The following is an 18,358-nucleotide window of genomic DNA, read 5'->3' on the forward strand; positions in this document are numbered from 1 at the left end:
AAAATTCCGCCCGGCCCGATTCCCGTGGCGGGAAAATCCCGTCGGCCCATTCCCGTGGCGGACCGGACCGGACCGGACGGGACGGGAAAATTCCGCTTCCCCTCCACCGCGGGGACAGAGTCACTCACCCGCCACCCGAGCCACAGGCTCCGCTCACAATGGCGGCGTTCCCTTGGTTACCGTCGCTAAGGAATGCCGCCGGCTCCCGGCATGCACCGGGCGGGGGGAGGGAGGCGACTGGGCAGCGGCGTCGGGAAAGTGTCGCAAAGGCACAGGTCTGTCTGATCGGCGGCAAAAAGCCGTAAAGTGGAATTGGGTGGCTGGGTTTGCGCGGGGGGGAGGGAGGAGGAGAGCTGGCGATCCCGGGGAGAGAATAAAAACAAACAGTGACATTCATGTCGGAGCAATCTAATCGCATCTGAATATCAATCCAGCGGCGGGGCTGGATTAACAGTGACTCCCCTCCCTCCGTCCCCCGCGGTGACAATGGAGGAGAACATGGAGGAGGACGCCAGCTACCAGCAGCTGATGGTGGACGACCACAACCACAACAACTGGGAGGCCAACGCGGACGCTTATCATCACCAACAACAACAACAACACCACAACCACCACCCCAGCCAGCCTGCCCTGCCCGAGCCGGGGGGCTCGCTGCCGGCACCCCGCGAGCCCAAAGAACTCCTGCCGCATCCCATGTCCCTGAACGGGGAAGAGCGAGGGCCGGCCGCGCACAGGGAGCCTGACACCGAGCCCATGGCCAGCAAAGTAACCCTGAACATCAACAGCTCGGCCTCCAAGTTCTGTAAGTCCCGCCGGGAGAAATCCGAGGCGGATAAGCCCCGTCCACAATCGATGGTTAAAGCCAATAAGGATTTCACAAGTGTGTGGTTTTTTTTTTAATGGGCTGTATGTTTTTTTGAAAGCTCCGATTAATCTGTTGGGAGACCTGGATTTTGCATTTTTTTTTTATACCGTGATCAGTGCCATCTGCATTCTTCCACCTGTTCTACAAGGGGCTTTTAACCATCAACAGTGTGTAGGGGTGGCACAGTTGGGTGGCACGGTGGCACAGTGGTTAGCACTGCTGCTTCACAGTGCCAGGGACCCAGCTTCAATTGCCGGCTTGGGTCACTGCCTGTACAGAGTCTGCACGTTCACCCAGTGTCTGCATGGGTTTCTTCTGGATGCCCCGGTTTCATCCCACAGTCTGAAAGATGCGCTGGTTAGGTGCATTGGCCATGATAAATTCTCCCTTGATGTACCCGAACAGGCGCCGGAGTGTGGCGACTGGGGGATTTTCACAGTAACTTCGTTGCAGTGATAATGTAGGCCTGCCTACACGTGACACCAATAAACAAACTTCAAAAACTTCATGTAATTATTGTAACTGCGGATAAATACAAAACCGGAATGGAGATACAATTCAACTGAGAGGCCTAGCCTCCCGAATGCCAGTCCTGAATCAGCTGTAAACCCGAATAACAACCTATCTGTGAACTCAAAAAAACTAGAAGACTAGATTGTTGTTTTTTTTTTTAAAGAGTAATTAGGAACAAGTCTTGGGATGGCAATAAGGAAGCACAAAAATTAATTTAATCAGAAAGGATTTTATCTGCTTAATAAATGTTCGGATGTCTCCTGTGGTGGCCTGATTGTGTTCTCTGTAGCAATAATTTAGACATTCTGGACGTGTTGGACTTGTCTCTTTGACAACCAACAGTAAACCTAGGGTAATTGATAACTGAGAGTGATTCAATAAATTGATTGTGTTTAATGTAGTGAGAATGGTGTGCCATTCTTTCAGGAACATCAGGACATAAAGACTGAGTACTGCCTTACGACTAATGTCAGACATTTGTTATTTGGTTTTAAAAAATATTTTGAGTGAACTGTGTTGTGAATAATAGAAAAGGCATGAAATAGAACCTGGAATTAATGGGATGACCTAATCATGTTAAATGTTATTCTAATGATGGTGTGCTACTGATTAACTGTGAGCATACAGTCCAATATTGTTGGCTCAACCTATTTAAACATTAATTATTGCAGTCTCTTAAAAAACAGTGTAAACGAAATAGCTTTCCATTTCCATTCTATAAATATCTGAAAATTTGAAGTTCAGAAAATAAATAGTGCCAAAACACACACACAGCAGTGTGTCACTGCAGCCATCCTGATATTTCAGTTTGCATCTGCAAAATCCATTGTAATGCTGAGCCATACAGAGCTGGAGGATTTTGGGCTTGATCCTTGTGCTGAGTTAGCTCTGATCTCCCAGAGCAGTGGAGCTATCGTTGGTTTAGGTATCATGCTACAAGAGGATAAGATGTTACAGGGAAGAGAAAAGCTGGCTGGACTCTCTGCTTGTGAGTGTTACCCCGTGATCCTCTGCTATCAATTGCACATGGGCAGGCCAGCGCCAGAACTTTGCTTTGAAGTGATGTGATGCTCGGTGTCTAGGGACCTTTGTGAAGAATGACTATTTGGATGGTGTGCTAAACTGTACCCCAGCACTGATCAGAGGATTGGTGAGAAGAGTGGAGCAAATTGAAGAACAGAGAGCTCCATGTGGTTCGAAGTTACTGTGTGATTTGGTAAAAGTGATTATAGTAGCCTTTTGGAGTCATTCAATGCCATTAAATTCTTCATGACCCAGCATTAGGGTGAATTTTGTGGAACTATTTGAAATAACCCATGGGACTCCAAGTCTTTTGAACAGATCTGTGACTCTGTTCTGCAACCAACGCTGAACTTATTTACATTTTAGTTTAGTCTCTGGAACAACAAGATTAAAAAATAGGCAACTAATGTGGTTATAGTGTCCAAAAGTGAAATACACTTTTGCAACAGTAATATGTTTAAGAAAGGGAGAAATTATATTTTGATGAAACTTGATCGCTTTATACAGCACAATTTGACCTCGGGAGGTTCAAAATGCTTTATAGTCAATGAACCACTTTGAAGTGTGGTCGCTGTTGTAATGTAGAGACATGGTTGCCAATTTGTACACAGCAGGAGCCTGCAAACAACATTGAAATATTGACCAAGTAAAGGCAGGAATTTCGTGGCCATTCGTGCCGCACCGCTGCTGTAAGTGAGGGTAGAGAATTTGGCGCTCAGCCAAATCTCTGACTGCAGTAGGACCAGAGAATCCTGCTGGCGTGAACGGCTGGAATTTTCCAGCCGATGTGCTTTTGATAATGTTGGTTGGGGAGATAAAGATTGGCCAGAACATCAGAGTGAACTCCGTTGCAGACCTTTGAAATATCGCATTAAATCTTTTATGCCCAACTGTGAATGCAGACCAGGCCGCAGTTTACTCTGCCCTTTCTAAAAAAAATGGTACCTCTGACTGTGGAGTATCCCCTCAGTATTGCACAGAAGTGTCAACCTGGATTATGTGCTTGGCTTTCTAGAATGGGATTGGAACCCACAACTTTCTGACTCTGAAGTGACGGTGCTAGTTCAAGGTTTGTAGGGGCCATTTGTTTGGGATTAGTTCAACCCTTGAAATGTTCTCAAGATTTTAGCAGTGACTGGACAGAAGAAAACATTTTGCACAAGCGAAGTGTGTTCTCTGTTGGGTATATCCAGCTTGAATATTTAAAAAGTTGCCCACTCATCATCAATTAAAATGTTTGTGTCCCCTTTCTGAATTTCTTGATTTTCTTCTTCTGGATATTCTGTTCCAAATGTTTTGCTGTGCGTTTGCTACAAGGCAATTTTTTATTTTTGTCCTTGAAAGATTAAAATGATTTTTATGTTTTTTTTATTCTATGGGCTGGAAATATGTTACATCAAAAGTTGCTGCTCAAAATATTTTTATGGGTAGTGAAGAGCAGAAGATCACTGTCTACCTTGGGATATAAGAACATTGAACTTTTTGATTGCCTCTATTGTTGAGCACTTGAAGAAGCGATAGGACAACTGACTGCCTGCTTGCCAAAAAGAAATATGTGATTTGAAGTCATGTTATTGGAGAGAAAAGGGAAGTAAATATAAAAGGAAAGTTTTGGCAAAATGTGATTGATCACTTGTGATTCTGCAAATTAGACACTTTTCAGTCTATCTCTGCCTTAGTGTTTCTTTCCCTTTAACTGTCTCTCTCTAGTAATTGGTAGTCGCTTAATTTTTTTAATCATTTACTGCTGGGGGTCTTTTCCATTATTTTAATTTATTTTTGTTTTGGTTCTGATGTTGGAACTTGGGGAGGAAGACATTGATAAGGAAAAGAATTACCAAGGAGAGGAGGTGGATCTAATGGAAAGGAAATGGAAAATAAGTTTACTTATTAGCATCACAAGTAGGCTTAGATTAACACCGCAATGAAGTTACTGTGAAAGTCCCCTAGATGCCACACTCCGGCACCTGTTCGGGCACACTGAGGAGGAATTTAGCATGGCCAACGCACCTAACCGGCACACCTTTCTGACTGTTGGAGGAAATCAGAGCACTGGGAGGAAACCCACGCAGGCACAGGGAGAATGTGCAGACTCTGACCCAAGCCGGGAATCGAACCCGGGTCCCTGGAGCTCTGAGGCAGCAACACCTCCTCCACAAACTTCCTCAACGCCGGTGCTCCACAAGGCTGTGTTCTCAGCCCCCTACTATACTCCTTATACACCTATGACTGGTCATATTCCCCCTCCAACTTGATTTTTTCAGGTTTGCTGGTGACACCACCATAGTGGGACGGATCTCAAAGAATGATGAGACGGAGTACAGAAAGGAGATAGAGAATCTGGTGAACTGGTGCAATGACAATAATCTCCCCCTCAATGTCAACAAAACGAAGGAGATAGTCATCAACTTCAGGAAGGCCCCTGTCTACATCAACGGGGACAGAGTAGAAATGGTCGAGAGCTTTCAGGTTTTTAAGTGTCCAGATCACCAACAACCTTTCCTGGTCCACCCATGCCAACATTATAGTTACGAAAACCCACCAATGCCTCTACTTTCTCAGACGACTAAGGAAATTTGGCATGTCCGCTACTACTCTTTTGAACTTTTACAGATGCACCAGAGAAAGCATTCTTTCTGGTTGTATCACAGCTTGGTAGGACTCCCGCTCTTTCGAAGACCACAAGAAACTACAAAGGATCATGAATAAAACCCATTCCATCACTCAAACCAGCCTCCCATCCATTGACACTGTCTACACTTCCAGCTGCCTTGGAAAAGCATCCAGCGTAATTAAGGACTCCATGCACCCCGGACATTCTCTCTTCCACCTTCCTCCATCGGGAAAAAGATACAAAAGTCTGAGGTCACGTATCAACCGACTCTAGGACGGCTGCCATCAGAGTTTCGAATGGACTTACCTTGCACTAAGTTGATCTTTCTCTACACCCTAGCTATGACTGTAACACTACATTCTGTACTCTCTCGTTTCCTTCTCTATGAACGGTAGGCTTTGTCTGTATAGTGCATAAGAAACAATACTTTTCACTGTATACTAATACATGTGACAATAATAAATGAAATCAGTGCCAACCTCTGTGCCACTGGGTAGTCAAGCAGGGATTGGAGGCAGGGAAAAATACTGTTGGAGCTGAAGCCAGGTGAATGAGAAGGGGGGCAGTGGTGGTGATTTGTGGAGGTGACAGGAGAATAGATTAGGTACTTGGTGTGGGGGGGGGGGGGGGGGGGGGGGTTGTATGGAAAATGCAGTGAGGAATAGTTGATGGGAAAACTGATGGAAAGATGGATAAAAATAAGATCTGCACTATTTCTGTCATTGCGCAATTGAATATCTGGGTCTGATTGGTGTGTGATCTCGATCGCAAAGCATTTTTGGGTTGTGCTCTTGTCTGCCAAAACCGCTCTCTATTCCAGGATTATCCAAGGTTTCTTCTTTCTACTGCAAACTCGGTCCTTGAATCATCCATTCTCACCTCCCAACAAGTCAGAGCTGCTCATGGATTTCTTTGTCAGTAAGTTTGAGACCATCCGATCAGATGCCTTTTCCACATGCACAGGATTACACAGGCTTTATGGCACAGAACAGGCCATTCGGCCCAACCAGCACAAGTGGTGTTTACCCTCCACCTGAGCTTCCTATTGTCTGATTTAAGAGAAATTTTCTCTAACTACATAGATGCCAAAGATGTGCGGATTAGTTTGATTGGCCATGCTAAATTGTCCTGGGATGTGTAGGTTAGAGGAATTAGTGTGGTAAATGTGTGGGGTTGTGGGGATAGGGCCGGGGCTGGGATTGTTGTCGGTGCAGACTCGATGGGTCGAATGGCCTCCTGCACTGCAGGGGTTCTGTGATTTCTTGTATATCGAGAAGATCGAAGCCATTACTTGTGGTCCCTACCCAAACTCCATTCCCTCGACTCCATCCCTCTTTTTGCAACTGACCCTGTAGATTTTGCAAACTTGGTGTCATATTTGGCCCAGAGGTGAGCTTTTGACCATATATCTGCATCATCACTAAGGTGGCATATTTCCATCTCCAGCACTTGCTCTAGCATCTCTTTGTATGGTTTGGTTAAACTTCTCTTTGATAATGCTCCTGTTAGAAGTGCAATATCAATACATATTTTTGTTGCTGTAATGACCTCAGGATTGGGTATAAATAATCTCAAGCATGAACCAGTGAGTAGTAGTATTTCGCCAAGGGTACATTCACACATCTTTCCTGGTACAATACCTTTTAATAGTGCGTATATTGATCCATTTTCGTTTCAAATCAGGTACGTGAACAGAGACTCCATCTATGTGAGAAGGTTTGCAGTGACAACTTGCAATAGTTGATGTTGGAACGTGCACAGTTTTCATACTTTTGGTTGTCTATGTCGTGGTGAATTTATTATTGTGGTTACTAAGTAAATATTGTGTAGTGATTTATTGTTGCATGATACTGGATGAATGTGAAACAGTTGATTTTAATTAAAATAGTTCAACATGCATTTGGTTAGAACAATGTGTACGTTAGAGTTCAGAAGATGAAGAAGAATATGTAGTTGGTAATGGTGTCAGATATAAAGCCACTTGCATTTTTGCAGTGCTTCTAATGTCGAAAAAAGGCCCACGGTGATTATAGGAACGTTATCAGAAAATATTAAAATTAAACCAGTGAAAGAGGTTAGGTGACAAAAAGCTTGGTCAGGGAGCTGATCTTTAAGCTGAGACTTAAAAGGAGAGAAAGAAAACCTTTGGAAGGAATTGAGTTTTTAGAGCTTGATTTAGATGAAACTGGTTTTCTTGCTCTTCTCTTGCTGTTTCCTACATAGTCTGTGTATTAGACAGGTGTGAGAATGAAGATAGGATGCACTTGCAGCCAGTTTGATTTTTGTCTAATAGGCTGTGTTCATGGCTGATGTGTTCATGCCCACAAGGCGTTGGTTAGTTTCATCTCTGTAATAAAGATGAGAAGAAAATATGAGTGAAAAGATCTGTACGCTCCCATATTAACTGAAACAAGACATTCTCTTTGCTGGTTCATAATTATGCAAGCATAATTAAGGACCCCACGCACCCCGGACATTCTCTGTTCCACCTTCTTCCGTCAGACAATGATACAAAAGTCTGAGGTCACGTACCAACCGACTCAAGAACAGCTTCTTCCCTGCTCCCATCAGACTTTTGAATGGACTTACCTTGCACTAAGTTGATCTTTCTCTACACCCTAGCTATGACTATAACACTACATTCTGCACTTTCTCCTTCTCTATGAACGGTATGCTTTGTCTGTCTAGCATGCAAGAAACAATACTTTTCACTGTATATTAATACATATGATGATAAATCAAATCAAGCAATAAGTCTATAGTAACAATCTGGAAAGCCTGCTTTTTTTTAAAAAAAGGATGTTTGTGGCCACTTTGATCTGCGTGTGGGTATGATTAGAATGTTTGGAGCTGTTTGAAACTGTATCATGTCACTGGTGGCAGGAAAAAAGTTGAATGTGGAAGTTATGACATATGAAGATTACGTTTTACAGAAAAGGCAGCTATGAAAAATTAAATCGAAGGTCATGAAGATGTGCTTATTTGAAATAGTGACTTTTAATCCATTGGTTGGAAACTTGGACTTGAGCTTTTAACTTTTACTTGAACTTTTAAGAAAACTTTATGAAAGCAACAGGCTAAAGCTGAAGACTGGAATGCCAGCCAAAGAAATGGCTGCCCAAGCTTGCATTACTATGCAGTCCACATTCCACTTCATTCGGATGGAGTTGCCAGCTCTGTGAAAGAGCCCACGAGAGACAATAAACCCCTCCAAGGAATATGAAAGACCTGATCTTCACTGGCATTAACGAGGCATTAAAACAAGTTCCGGACATTCAACTGTTGGAGATGGCATGTTAAATCTAATCAGTTGGACGATGATGGTAACTTTTGTAAAAATGAGCCAATCAAACTATCTTTTGGAATACTTAGACTGCGGCCTTATTTGGATTCCCCCCCCCCCCCCCCCCCCCCCCCCCTTACTCTGACAGTCGAGAGAGCAAGTCATGTGGTCAACAAATCCCTTTTTATGTGTTTAAACAAAGAGACATTTTTGCCGCTGATTGATGCTGAGATGCTGATGAACTGAGTACAAGCAGCTGAAGCTGTTGAGCCTTGCTCTCTCTCTCTCCTCCCTCCCTCGCCAGCTTCCAGTCCTGTTTGCTGATGGAGACCAAGCAGAGGTATACCTATTGCGAACAATGACCTCTTAAAACAGAAATCCTGCTCAACATCACTGTCTCCAGAGAAACACCTAAATTAACCCACCGCAACTTTAAATTGAAACATCAGGACCACTGAAGTACCAACAGAATCACTGACTGGATATTACTTTCACTTGACATTAATTTTATCAACTTACCCTTCCTCACTTTGTAATTTGTATTTATATGTGTGGATCCTATGACTGATGTATGCATATGTAACTTGGTGAGTAATTTATTATTTTACCCAGGTCAAGAGTAAACACAAAACTAATGTGTATTGATAGAATGGATTCTCAGAGGCTTTTACCCAGGGCTGAAATGGTTGCCACGAGAGGTCACAGGTTTAGGGTGCTGGGGAGTAGGTACAGAGGAGATGTTAGGGGCAAGTTTTTCACTCAGAGGGTGGTGGCTGCGTGGAATCGGCTGCTGGTAGTGGTGGTGGAGGCGGATTCGATAGGGTCTTTTAAGAGACTTTTGGATAAGTTCATGGAAGTTAGTAAGATAGAAGGTTATAGGTAAGCCTAGTAGGTAGGGACATGTTCGGCGCAACTTGTGGGCCGAAAGGCCCGTTTGTGCGGTAGCTTTTCTATGTTCTAATGTCTTTCCTTGTTAAACTTAACCTGTCCGATTGGTTATTTTATGCAATGCGTAGAAAGTTAAATGGTTAGAGAACTGTCAAATATATCCTTTTAAATAAAAAAAACCAGTTATAGTCAAACGAGCAGGAAAAGAGGGGAACCATTCAACTCCTGCTCACTTCATTTCGTCATAGCAACATACATTAGTGCTTTAAGGTGTCTGGTCTGTCAGCAAGCTCAAATACATAAATAATGGTGCATGTTTCATGCCTGTGCTGCCTGTTTGAAAGATGTCCAATTAGCTTTTGAAAGTTCTGATTGAATCTGCTTCCAGGACCCTTTTAGGCACCGCATTCCAGATCATCATTCATGTATTTTTTTCCCCCATTCTGCCTCTGTCTCTTTTGTCAATTATTTTGGTTACTGAGCCATTTTCCAGTGGAAACATTTTTTCTTTTCCTCTGTGATTTTGAAGGCCTCTGTTAACTGTCCACCTAACCTTCTCTGCTCCAAGGAGAACAGCCACAGTTCTCTGATCCTTTACGTAACTGTAGTCTTTCACCACCCTCTCTTTGGCCGTGATATCCTTCTAAAAATGTGGTGCCCAAGTCCAGCATGGGCCTAACCAGTGTTTTTAAGAGTTAATGTAACCTCTTGACCTTTGCACTTTATCATATATTTATAAAGCCAATGATCCCGTATTTTATATTTCCAACATTTTTAAAGTTCCTAATATTTGTATCTTGAGTTAAATGTCACTTAGAACTTGTGTGTCCTGTTTCCTCCTGCTGTGTTTTGGTGAAGCTTGAATAAAGGTAGACTATCTCATGCAGCAGACTTGAATAATTTTGTGGAAGTTAAGACTTAACCTAGATTTGCTCACAGTTCTGTGTATGGCTGTTTTTTGCAGAATTCATGGGGAAATTGTACAGGTTATCACTATAGGATAACTCTGGTTGGAATAAACAATGGTTGATATGGAAACACAAAATGCTGGACAATCTCAACAGGTCAGACAGTATCTATGGAGAGAATAGTGCCAACGTTTTAAGTCCGGGTGACCCTTCGTACAGCTCTGACGAAGGATCATCCTGACTCGAAACATTGGCTCGTCTCTCTCCACAGATGCTGTGAGACCTGCTGAGATTGTTTTCGTTTCAGATTTCAGCAGCCGCAGCAATTTGCTTTTATGGTAGAGATGACCTAGTTTCAGTTTGCGAAAAGCTTGATTTGTACCCTGGCCCTTTCATCTCTGTACAATATTTCACTATTAGTGAGATTTTTGTCAGTTGTCATTCTGATACAGTAACCAGTTAAGGTTACAACCTGCGTTTGAGCAATTGGTGGCTATAACAAGCGAATAAAAAAGTAACCTTTGGGTGTCATTGGATTTTCAATGTTGGGTTGTTTAGAATTTTTTTTAGAAATGGAAACATTTATTTGGGCTTTAGTGAGACCTGCCTCTTTTCACAGTTCAACGTTATCTATCCATCTTCCCCAGATATCCTTCCAATCCCTTCTTTTGCACCAGAAACACATCAAATTCCATAACCCTCTGGGTGAAAACATTCCACTTCATATTGTTGACTTCCTAATTTTTAGCGTGGATGGTTATGGAGGCAGTCCAAAACAAAATGATGAGTTGGAAGTAGGCAGAAAGACTGAAAAAGACATGTTTTTCATTTTCAGTTCTGAAAGGAGGCAGGGAAGATATAGGAGTGAGTGACGTGTTGAATTAACATGGGTCCAAGTTGATCTGGCGATTAAACCTGTATCATTTTTTGTGTCTGTCTTTTTATTATGTAATTGCTCTTCATTCCTCATCACCCTCTTCACCTCAGTTTACATTTTCTTTCCTACAAATGTGCTGTTATGTAGATTACCTTTCTCACATCATTCACAAATGGGGACTTTGAAAATTACACAAAAGAATCATAGAAATTTGGAAATTAAGTGCAAGAGTAGGTCATCTGGCCCTACGAACCTTCTCCGCCATTCAGTATGATCATGGCTGATCCTCTATCTCAAGACCATACTCCCACACACTCCCCGTAGCCCTTGATGTCTTTAGAGTCCAGAAATCTATTTATTTTCTTCTTAAATATATTCAGTGACTTGCCTTCTGTGGTAGAGAGTGCCACAGGTTTACCCCTCCCTCTGAGTGAAGTAAATTCTCCTCATCTCAGTCTTAAATGGCGTACTCTGTATCCTGAGACCCTGACCCCTTGTTCTTGACGTCCCAGCCAGAGGAAACTTCACACCTACATTCAGACTGTCCAGCCCCGTCAGAATTTTATAAGTTTCATTGAGATCCCCCCTCGTTCTTTAAAATTCCAGTGAATATAGACCTAGCCAATCCAATCTCTCACACCACGATACTGCCATCCCAATAATCATTCTGGTGAGCCCTCTATGTCAAATATATTCTTTCTTAGGTAAGGACCAAAATTGCACACATTACTCCAGGTGTGGTCTCACCAAGGTCCGGTGCAGCTGCAGTTAGGACATCTTGCTCCTGTACTCGAGTCCTGTTGCAATGAACATACCATTTGTCGTCTTAACTGCTTTCTGTATCTGCATGTTTGTTTTGAGTGATTGAGTATGAGGACACCCAGGTACCATTGTACATCAACCTTTCCCAATCTGTCACACTGAACTACCATTATGATTTTCCTGCCAAAGTGGATAACTTCACACTTATCCCACATTACACTGCACCTGTCATGTATTTGTCCAGTCCCTCAATTTGTTACATCACCTTGAAGCCTCTTAACACTCTCCTCACCACTCAAATTCCCACCAAGTTTCATATTTGCTGTGAATCTCCACCCCATTTCAGCGGGCAGGAAAGCTGGCGATTCATTGGGAGTCCTCCAGTGGCTTTTATGCCAGCAGGATTTCCCATTCCCATTATTTCTGCCAATGACATTTTGGGGTTCCCTCATGAAAGTTAGAACCCCATTACCATACAGTTTAAATATCAAGTGGGCCCCCCGCCCCGTCCCCTGCTGATGACCATGAAACCATTGTCAATTGTCGGAAAAACTCATCTGGTTCATGAATGTCCTTTAGGGAAGAAAATCTGCCGCCCTTATCTGGTCTGGCCTACATGTGACTCCAGGGCCACAGCAATGGTTGGCTCTCAACTGCCTTTGGGCAACAAATGCTGGCCAACCAGTGATGTCCCATGAATGAATAAAAAAAAGTGGGGTTGGGGGGCTTTTCTGTGTCTATGGGAGAGGTGGGGGTGGGGTGGTGGTACTGGTATCCTGTTTGTGGGGGTTGTGCAGCTGAGTCACTTGTGGTGACATGGACTTGGCTTTAGCTGCTTTCCCGTGTGAAAACATCTCCCCAAACTGTATCCAAAATGGAAAATCTCTTGGGAGTAGAGAGACCAAGGGGTCTCCTGCATTACTTGCCCTAGCACTTTTATTTTGTTTGGCAGTCACCCATTCTTTTCTGCCTGCACACTCTTTACCTATGGTGTAATCAACTCACTTTACCTGCTATCCATAAAGATCTCCTTCCCTTTTTCATAGAATTTTCTCACTCACCATACTCCAACTGACACAATCTAATACAGCCCAGAACAGCACTCGAGTGCAATTATCTTGGAGTGAGTTTTAATATGTATATGTGTTTTGACATGGGGTTTGCCTCAAGGGGGAGGTGATGGCCAAGTGGTATTATTGCTAGACTATTAATTTAGAAACTCAACTAATGTTCTGGGGACCCGGATCCGAATACCGTCATGGCAGATAGTGGAATTTGAATTCAATAAAAAATATCTGGAATTAAGAATCTACTGATTGTCAGAAAAATCCATCTGGCTCACTCGTGTCCTTTGGGGAAGGAAATCTGCCGTCTTTACCTTGTCCGGCCCACATGTGACTCCAGATCCACAGCAATGTGGTTGACTCTCAATTGCTCTCAGGCAATGAGGGGTGGGCAATAAATGCTGGCCAGCCAGCGATGCCCATGTCCCACGAATTAATTATGAAACCTCCTAACGCCCTAATAAATACAAAGAGCTCAAAATTAGTGTTAAAATGACACTTCACAATACTTAATTGGTTACTCTCTGATTCTAATCCTTCTGGGGCAGCACGGTGGGACAGTGGTTAGCACTGCTGTCTCACAGCACCAGGGACCTGGGTTCGAATCCCGACTTGGGTCACTGTCTATGTGGAGTTTGCACATTCTCTCCTTGTCTGCATGGGTTTAAGTCCTTACAGTATAGTCTGCCTTTGTGTGTTTTGGCTGCCCTCTCTGATCTTCTGGGCTTCCCTGAAACCCGCTCCGCTTTATTTAAGTCTGCTTCTCGCAGCTCTCCCTGTTTAACTTGGATCCAATTTCTCTGCTCCTTTCTCTCAACTTTACTTAGGATCTGTTACTGACCTCTATCCTTCTCCCTTACCTGGGGCTGACTCCTGGGACCACTTGCTGATCCCTTCCTTTGTTTCTGGGATGTTCTTTTGGGACCTCTCCCTGTCCTGCTCCCTAGGACAATTTGTCCCAGAATGATGCTGGTTCAGGTCACTTGACCTGCAGTTTCATGCCATTTCACCTCTTTGCTTCTGTTCCTTCTGTGCAGGTGCAGAGGTCTGGTCCTTGGTCAGAAGATGATAAAATAAATGAACTGCGTGCGTGTCCCTTTCCTAACTGGAGCATGTGCAGACAGCTCTTGAGCTCCGACCCCCAAACTGTATTTTACTAAAGTATTTGCTTTCTGTCACACTTGTGTATAGTAAAATTTCTTTTATTGGTTTAAAACCATGCAATCCTGTAGCTTTATTCTTTTACTGAGTAACGGGATTTCAAATTTCATCTACTCGACAGCAGAAGTTACTAGGCTTTAACTGACAAAATTTAGGGTCTGTAACAATTTGGGATTGTAACAAGAGAAACTAACCTCCTCCTAATCTTCTCCTTGGATTAGAGGAGATTTGATGAACCAGTGAAAGAGATGTGGGAAAAAAAATGTTCTAAGCAGTGAGTTGTTATGATCCTGAATTCACTGTCTGAAAGGCTGATGGAAGATTCAATCATAACTTTCAAAAGGGAATTGAATCTGTACTTGAGGAAGAAAAATGCATTGGGAAATGGCGGGGGTTGTGGGACTAAGGGAAGTGAAATTAGATTGCTCTTTCAAAGAGTGGTCACAAGCATGATGCACAGGGTAGTGAAGAAGGCATTCGGCATGCTTGGTTTCATTGCTCAGAACATTGAATACAGGAGTTGGGACGTCTTGTTGAAGTTGTACAAGACATTGGTAAGGCCACACTTGGAATTCTGTGTGCAGTTCTGGTCACCCTATTATAGGATATTATTAAATTAGAAAGAGTGCAGAAAAGATTTACTAGGATGCTACCGGGACTTGATGGTTTGAGTTATAAGGAGAGGCTGGATAGATGGGGGCATTTTTTCCCGGAGCGTAGGAGGTGCAGTTGTGATCTTATAGAGGTCTTTACAATAATGAGGGAAATGGATAAGGTAGATAGAAAACATCTTTTCCCAAAGGTAGGAGAGTCTAAAACTAAAGAGCATAGGTTTAAGCTGAGAGGGGAGAGATACAAAAGGGTCCAGAGGGGGAATTTTTTCACAGAGGGTGGTGAGTATCTGGAACGAGCTGCTAGCGATAGTAATAAAGGCAGGTAAAATTTTGTCTTTTAAAAAACATTTGGACAGTTACATGGGTAAGGTTGGTATAAAGGGATATGGGCCAAATGCAGGTAATTGTGACTTGCTTAATGGTAAAAACTGGGCAACATGGACAAGCTAGGTCAAAAGACTTGTTTCCATGCTGTAAAACCTCTGACTGAATGGCTTCCTGTGTTGCTGAGTTTGAAATGGTGATAGCAGCTGAAAACTGCGATCTATGTGCTAACACGGAGAACTGTATTGGCCATAGAATTTCTCCAGTATTTGGAGACCTGGTACTGATCAGAAAAATTGGAGTAATTTCTCTCCTGCTTTCTGCTATTACCAGTTCAATCTTCTGGAGGTAGGATCTGGCATAGCCTGTAACTGTAGAGCTATGAATAATTTGATACCTTGGTGCAAATTAGTGTGCAAGTTGTCACACATGGGTGTTTGAATTAGATACATTTTTTACATTTGAGTTACAGCATGTAACTCTGTGAATATGGTGACTGTCTTTTACAGACCGTTAACTAAACTCCTTCAATGGCTAACTATAAATCCACCACACGCTGTCACACTAAGCGAAGCAGGCTAGGAACGTCTTCATTCGGTGCTTCTTCAATTGGTGTCATTTCACGCTATGATATTATTACAATTGGCTTCAGTGCCTTTGCACCGGGGTTAGTTATGCCCACTTTCGTAAGGGTTAGTAATATCTGATTATCCTATGCGAAATGCTTGATGCTTGTTTAGACTTTCAACTCGTGCACCGTAAAGTTGAGCAGGAGTGTCACTGAACGGCTGCTGACGCTGTTGAGCTAGGAATTTGTGTACAATGAGTTCATAAATTGCAGTTTAATCTCCATTGTTCACATTTGTTTCCTGAATTATCAGACTGGAAATTTTACGGGATAAAGCTTTTTGCAAGATATCACCGGATTATTGTCTACCAACCTCAAATTGCTTGTGCCTGATATAAACTTGATGTCCAGCTTTAATTTCAGTTTATGTTTGCTTTGTGACAGGACATTGCAGCACCAAATGTATCAGACTATAATTTGGAGACTCTTCATGGTCCTGGAGACTTCTGGGGTGAGGGCTGTAGGACCCAGGAGAGAAGAGTGCTCAAGTTGATAATCACCAGGGCTGTCCTCCAGGAGGTCTGTTGATCTGGATGTTCAGTATCCAAAACAGCCAATCTGGTGTGTAGACCAGCTCAGTTGGCAGGCTACTTTGCTAATGATTGCACTTGTTCTGAACAGCAATATTCATCTCCTGAGTAGGAGCTGCCAGATTTCCCAGTCCCTTCTTTGTTGATCACATCATCGATTGTTGTATTTAGGCCTCTGTGGCTGCTGCTTTGGTGCAGAGGGACCTGGGGGTCCTTGTGCATGAATCGCAGAAACTCAGTTTGCAGGTGCAGCAGGTGATCAAGAAGGCAAATGGAATGTTGGCCTTTATCGCAAAGGGGATGGAGTATAAAAGCAGGGAGGTCTTGCTGCAATTGTACAAGGTACTGGTGAGGCCGCAACTAGAATACTGTGTGCAATTTTGGTCCCCATGTTTGCAAAAGGATATATTGGCCTTGGAGGGAGTACAGAGAAGGTTCACCAGGTTGATACTGGAGATGAGGGGGTTAGCTTATGAGGAGCGATTGAGTAGATTGGGCCTGTACTCGCTGGAGTTTAGAAGGCTGAGGGGAGATCTTATAGAGACATATAAGATAATGAAGGGGCTAGACAGGGCAGAGGCAGAGACATTCTTTCCACTTAGAAAGGAAACAAGAACTAGAGGACACAAAGAACAAAGAACAGTACAGCACAGGAAACAGGCCCTTCGGCCCTCCAAGCCTGTGCCGCTCCTTGGTCCAACTAGACCAATCGTTTGTATCCCTCCATTCCCAGGCTGCTCATGTGACTATCCAGGTAAGTCTTAAACGATGTCAGCGTGCCTGCCTCCACCACCCTACTTGGCAGCGCATTCCAGGCCCCCACCACCCTCTGTGTAAAAAACATCCCTCTCATATCTGAGTTATACTTCGCCCCTCTCAGCTTGAGCCCGTGACCCCTCGTGATCGTCACCTCCGACCTGGGAAAAAGCTTCCCACTGTTCACCCTATCTATACCCTTCATAATCTTGTACACCTCTATTAGATCTCCCCTCATTCTCCGTCTTTCCAAGGAGAACAACCCCAGTCTACCCAACCTCTCCTCATAGCTAAGACCCTCCATACCAGGCAACATCCTGGTAAACCTTCTCTGCACTCTCTCTAACGCCTCCACGTCCTTCTGGTAGTGCGGCGACCAGAATAAGGGGCTATACCTCCCAAAAGGTCCTGGCTTCCTGACCTCCCTCAGTTCACAGTGTCTGTGGCCCATAGCCCTTCCTGACCTCCTTAGTTCCTGATGATAATGTGTCCCTGGCCCTGGCTTCGCATGTGTGATTCAGAGAGGGAGGGAGAGGGGGATATAGCGGGGGGATGCGTTAGAGAGGGATATAGTGGGTGGGTGTGTGCGTGCGTGTGCGCGTTAGTATTGGTGAGAAAACTGGTGTGGAACTCTCCAGCTCCACTGGCCACTTTTCTTTCCAGATCTTGTGACTAACTGCAAAAACAAAGTGGACGTGGTTTGTGCCATCACTCTGGCGAGGCAGGGACTCTTAGAGCCGGAAACCAGCTCCACTGAGATCGAGGCACCCTTTTTAAAGAGTATTCTGATCACTGGAAAAAAATTAATCTCTCTCCCCCTCCACTACGGAGGTTTCTGTGGCCTCCCTCCTCCCTCCCCACCCTGATCATCACCGTCATTGGCCCACTTTCCCCCCCCCCCGATCAACGCCGGCATGTCTGCTTCTCCCTGCACCACAAATAAATGAGGCACCGCATGTGAGGCTCCCCGCAGGGCCTGTCCCTGGTAATGCTCCCTGGTACAGATTGGCAGTGCCAACCTGTGCCAGGGTGCTGCCTGGCCATGTCCCTTGGCTCCCAGGGCTATATTGGCTGGGTGAACCTGTTATAAAGCTCGCCGGCATGACATCACGTTGGTGAGGTATGAAAATCTATTGAGGGAGGTGGAAGATTAGGCAGGGGGGGTGTTTATTAATTATATTTAAATTTATTAAAATAAATGCAAATCAGATTATTGCTGACTTTGGGCATGAACCAGATTACATTATCCGGGGGGGTGGTGGGGGATCTTGTTAGTTCAAGATGTTCTCATTTATACATTAGATTGCTTGAGGTTTTCAGTCTTTTGGATGTCAATGTCTGGATATCGCACAGGGCGAGGTTCAAAGAAGTTCCGAATGAGTGACCAAGTTATGTGTACACGGGTCACAGTGGCACAGTGGCTAGCACTATTGCCTTGCAGCACCAGGGACCCAGGTTCGATTCTGACCTCAGGTGACTGTGTGAAGTTTGCACGGTCTCCCCATGTCTGCGTGGGTTTCCTCCCACAACCCAAAGGTGTGCGGGTTA

The 18,358-nt window shown here is 44.0% G+C and overlaps 1 protein-coding gene across 2 annotated transcripts in view; it reads left to right on the forward strand.

Annotated features, from left to right (window-relative positions):
* Nucleotides 1–290: 290 nt before the first annotated feature.
* Nucleotides 291–18,358, forward strand: part of cacul1 (CDK2 associated cullin domain 1) — a 94,668-nt gene continuing 76,600 nt past the window's right edge. The window contains exon 1 of one of the 2 annotated variants that reach the window (XM_078223240.1): nucleotides 291–802. In XM_078223240.1, the coding sequence (XP_078079366.1) occupies nucleotides 487–802 (316 nt within the window). In that variant the 5' untranslated portion in view covers nucleotides 291–486. The remainder of the gene's footprint in view (nucleotides 803–18,358) is intronic. The other variant, XM_078223241.1, reaches the window with a different exon arrangement.

This window comes from Mustelus asterias, chromosome 11, assembly GCF_964213995.1.
Source record: "Mustelus asterias chromosome 11, sMusAst1.hap1.1, whole genome shotgun sequence".
Lineage (NCBI taxonomy): Eukaryota > Metazoa > Chordata > Chondrichthyes > Carcharhiniformes > Triakidae > Mustelus > Mustelus asterias.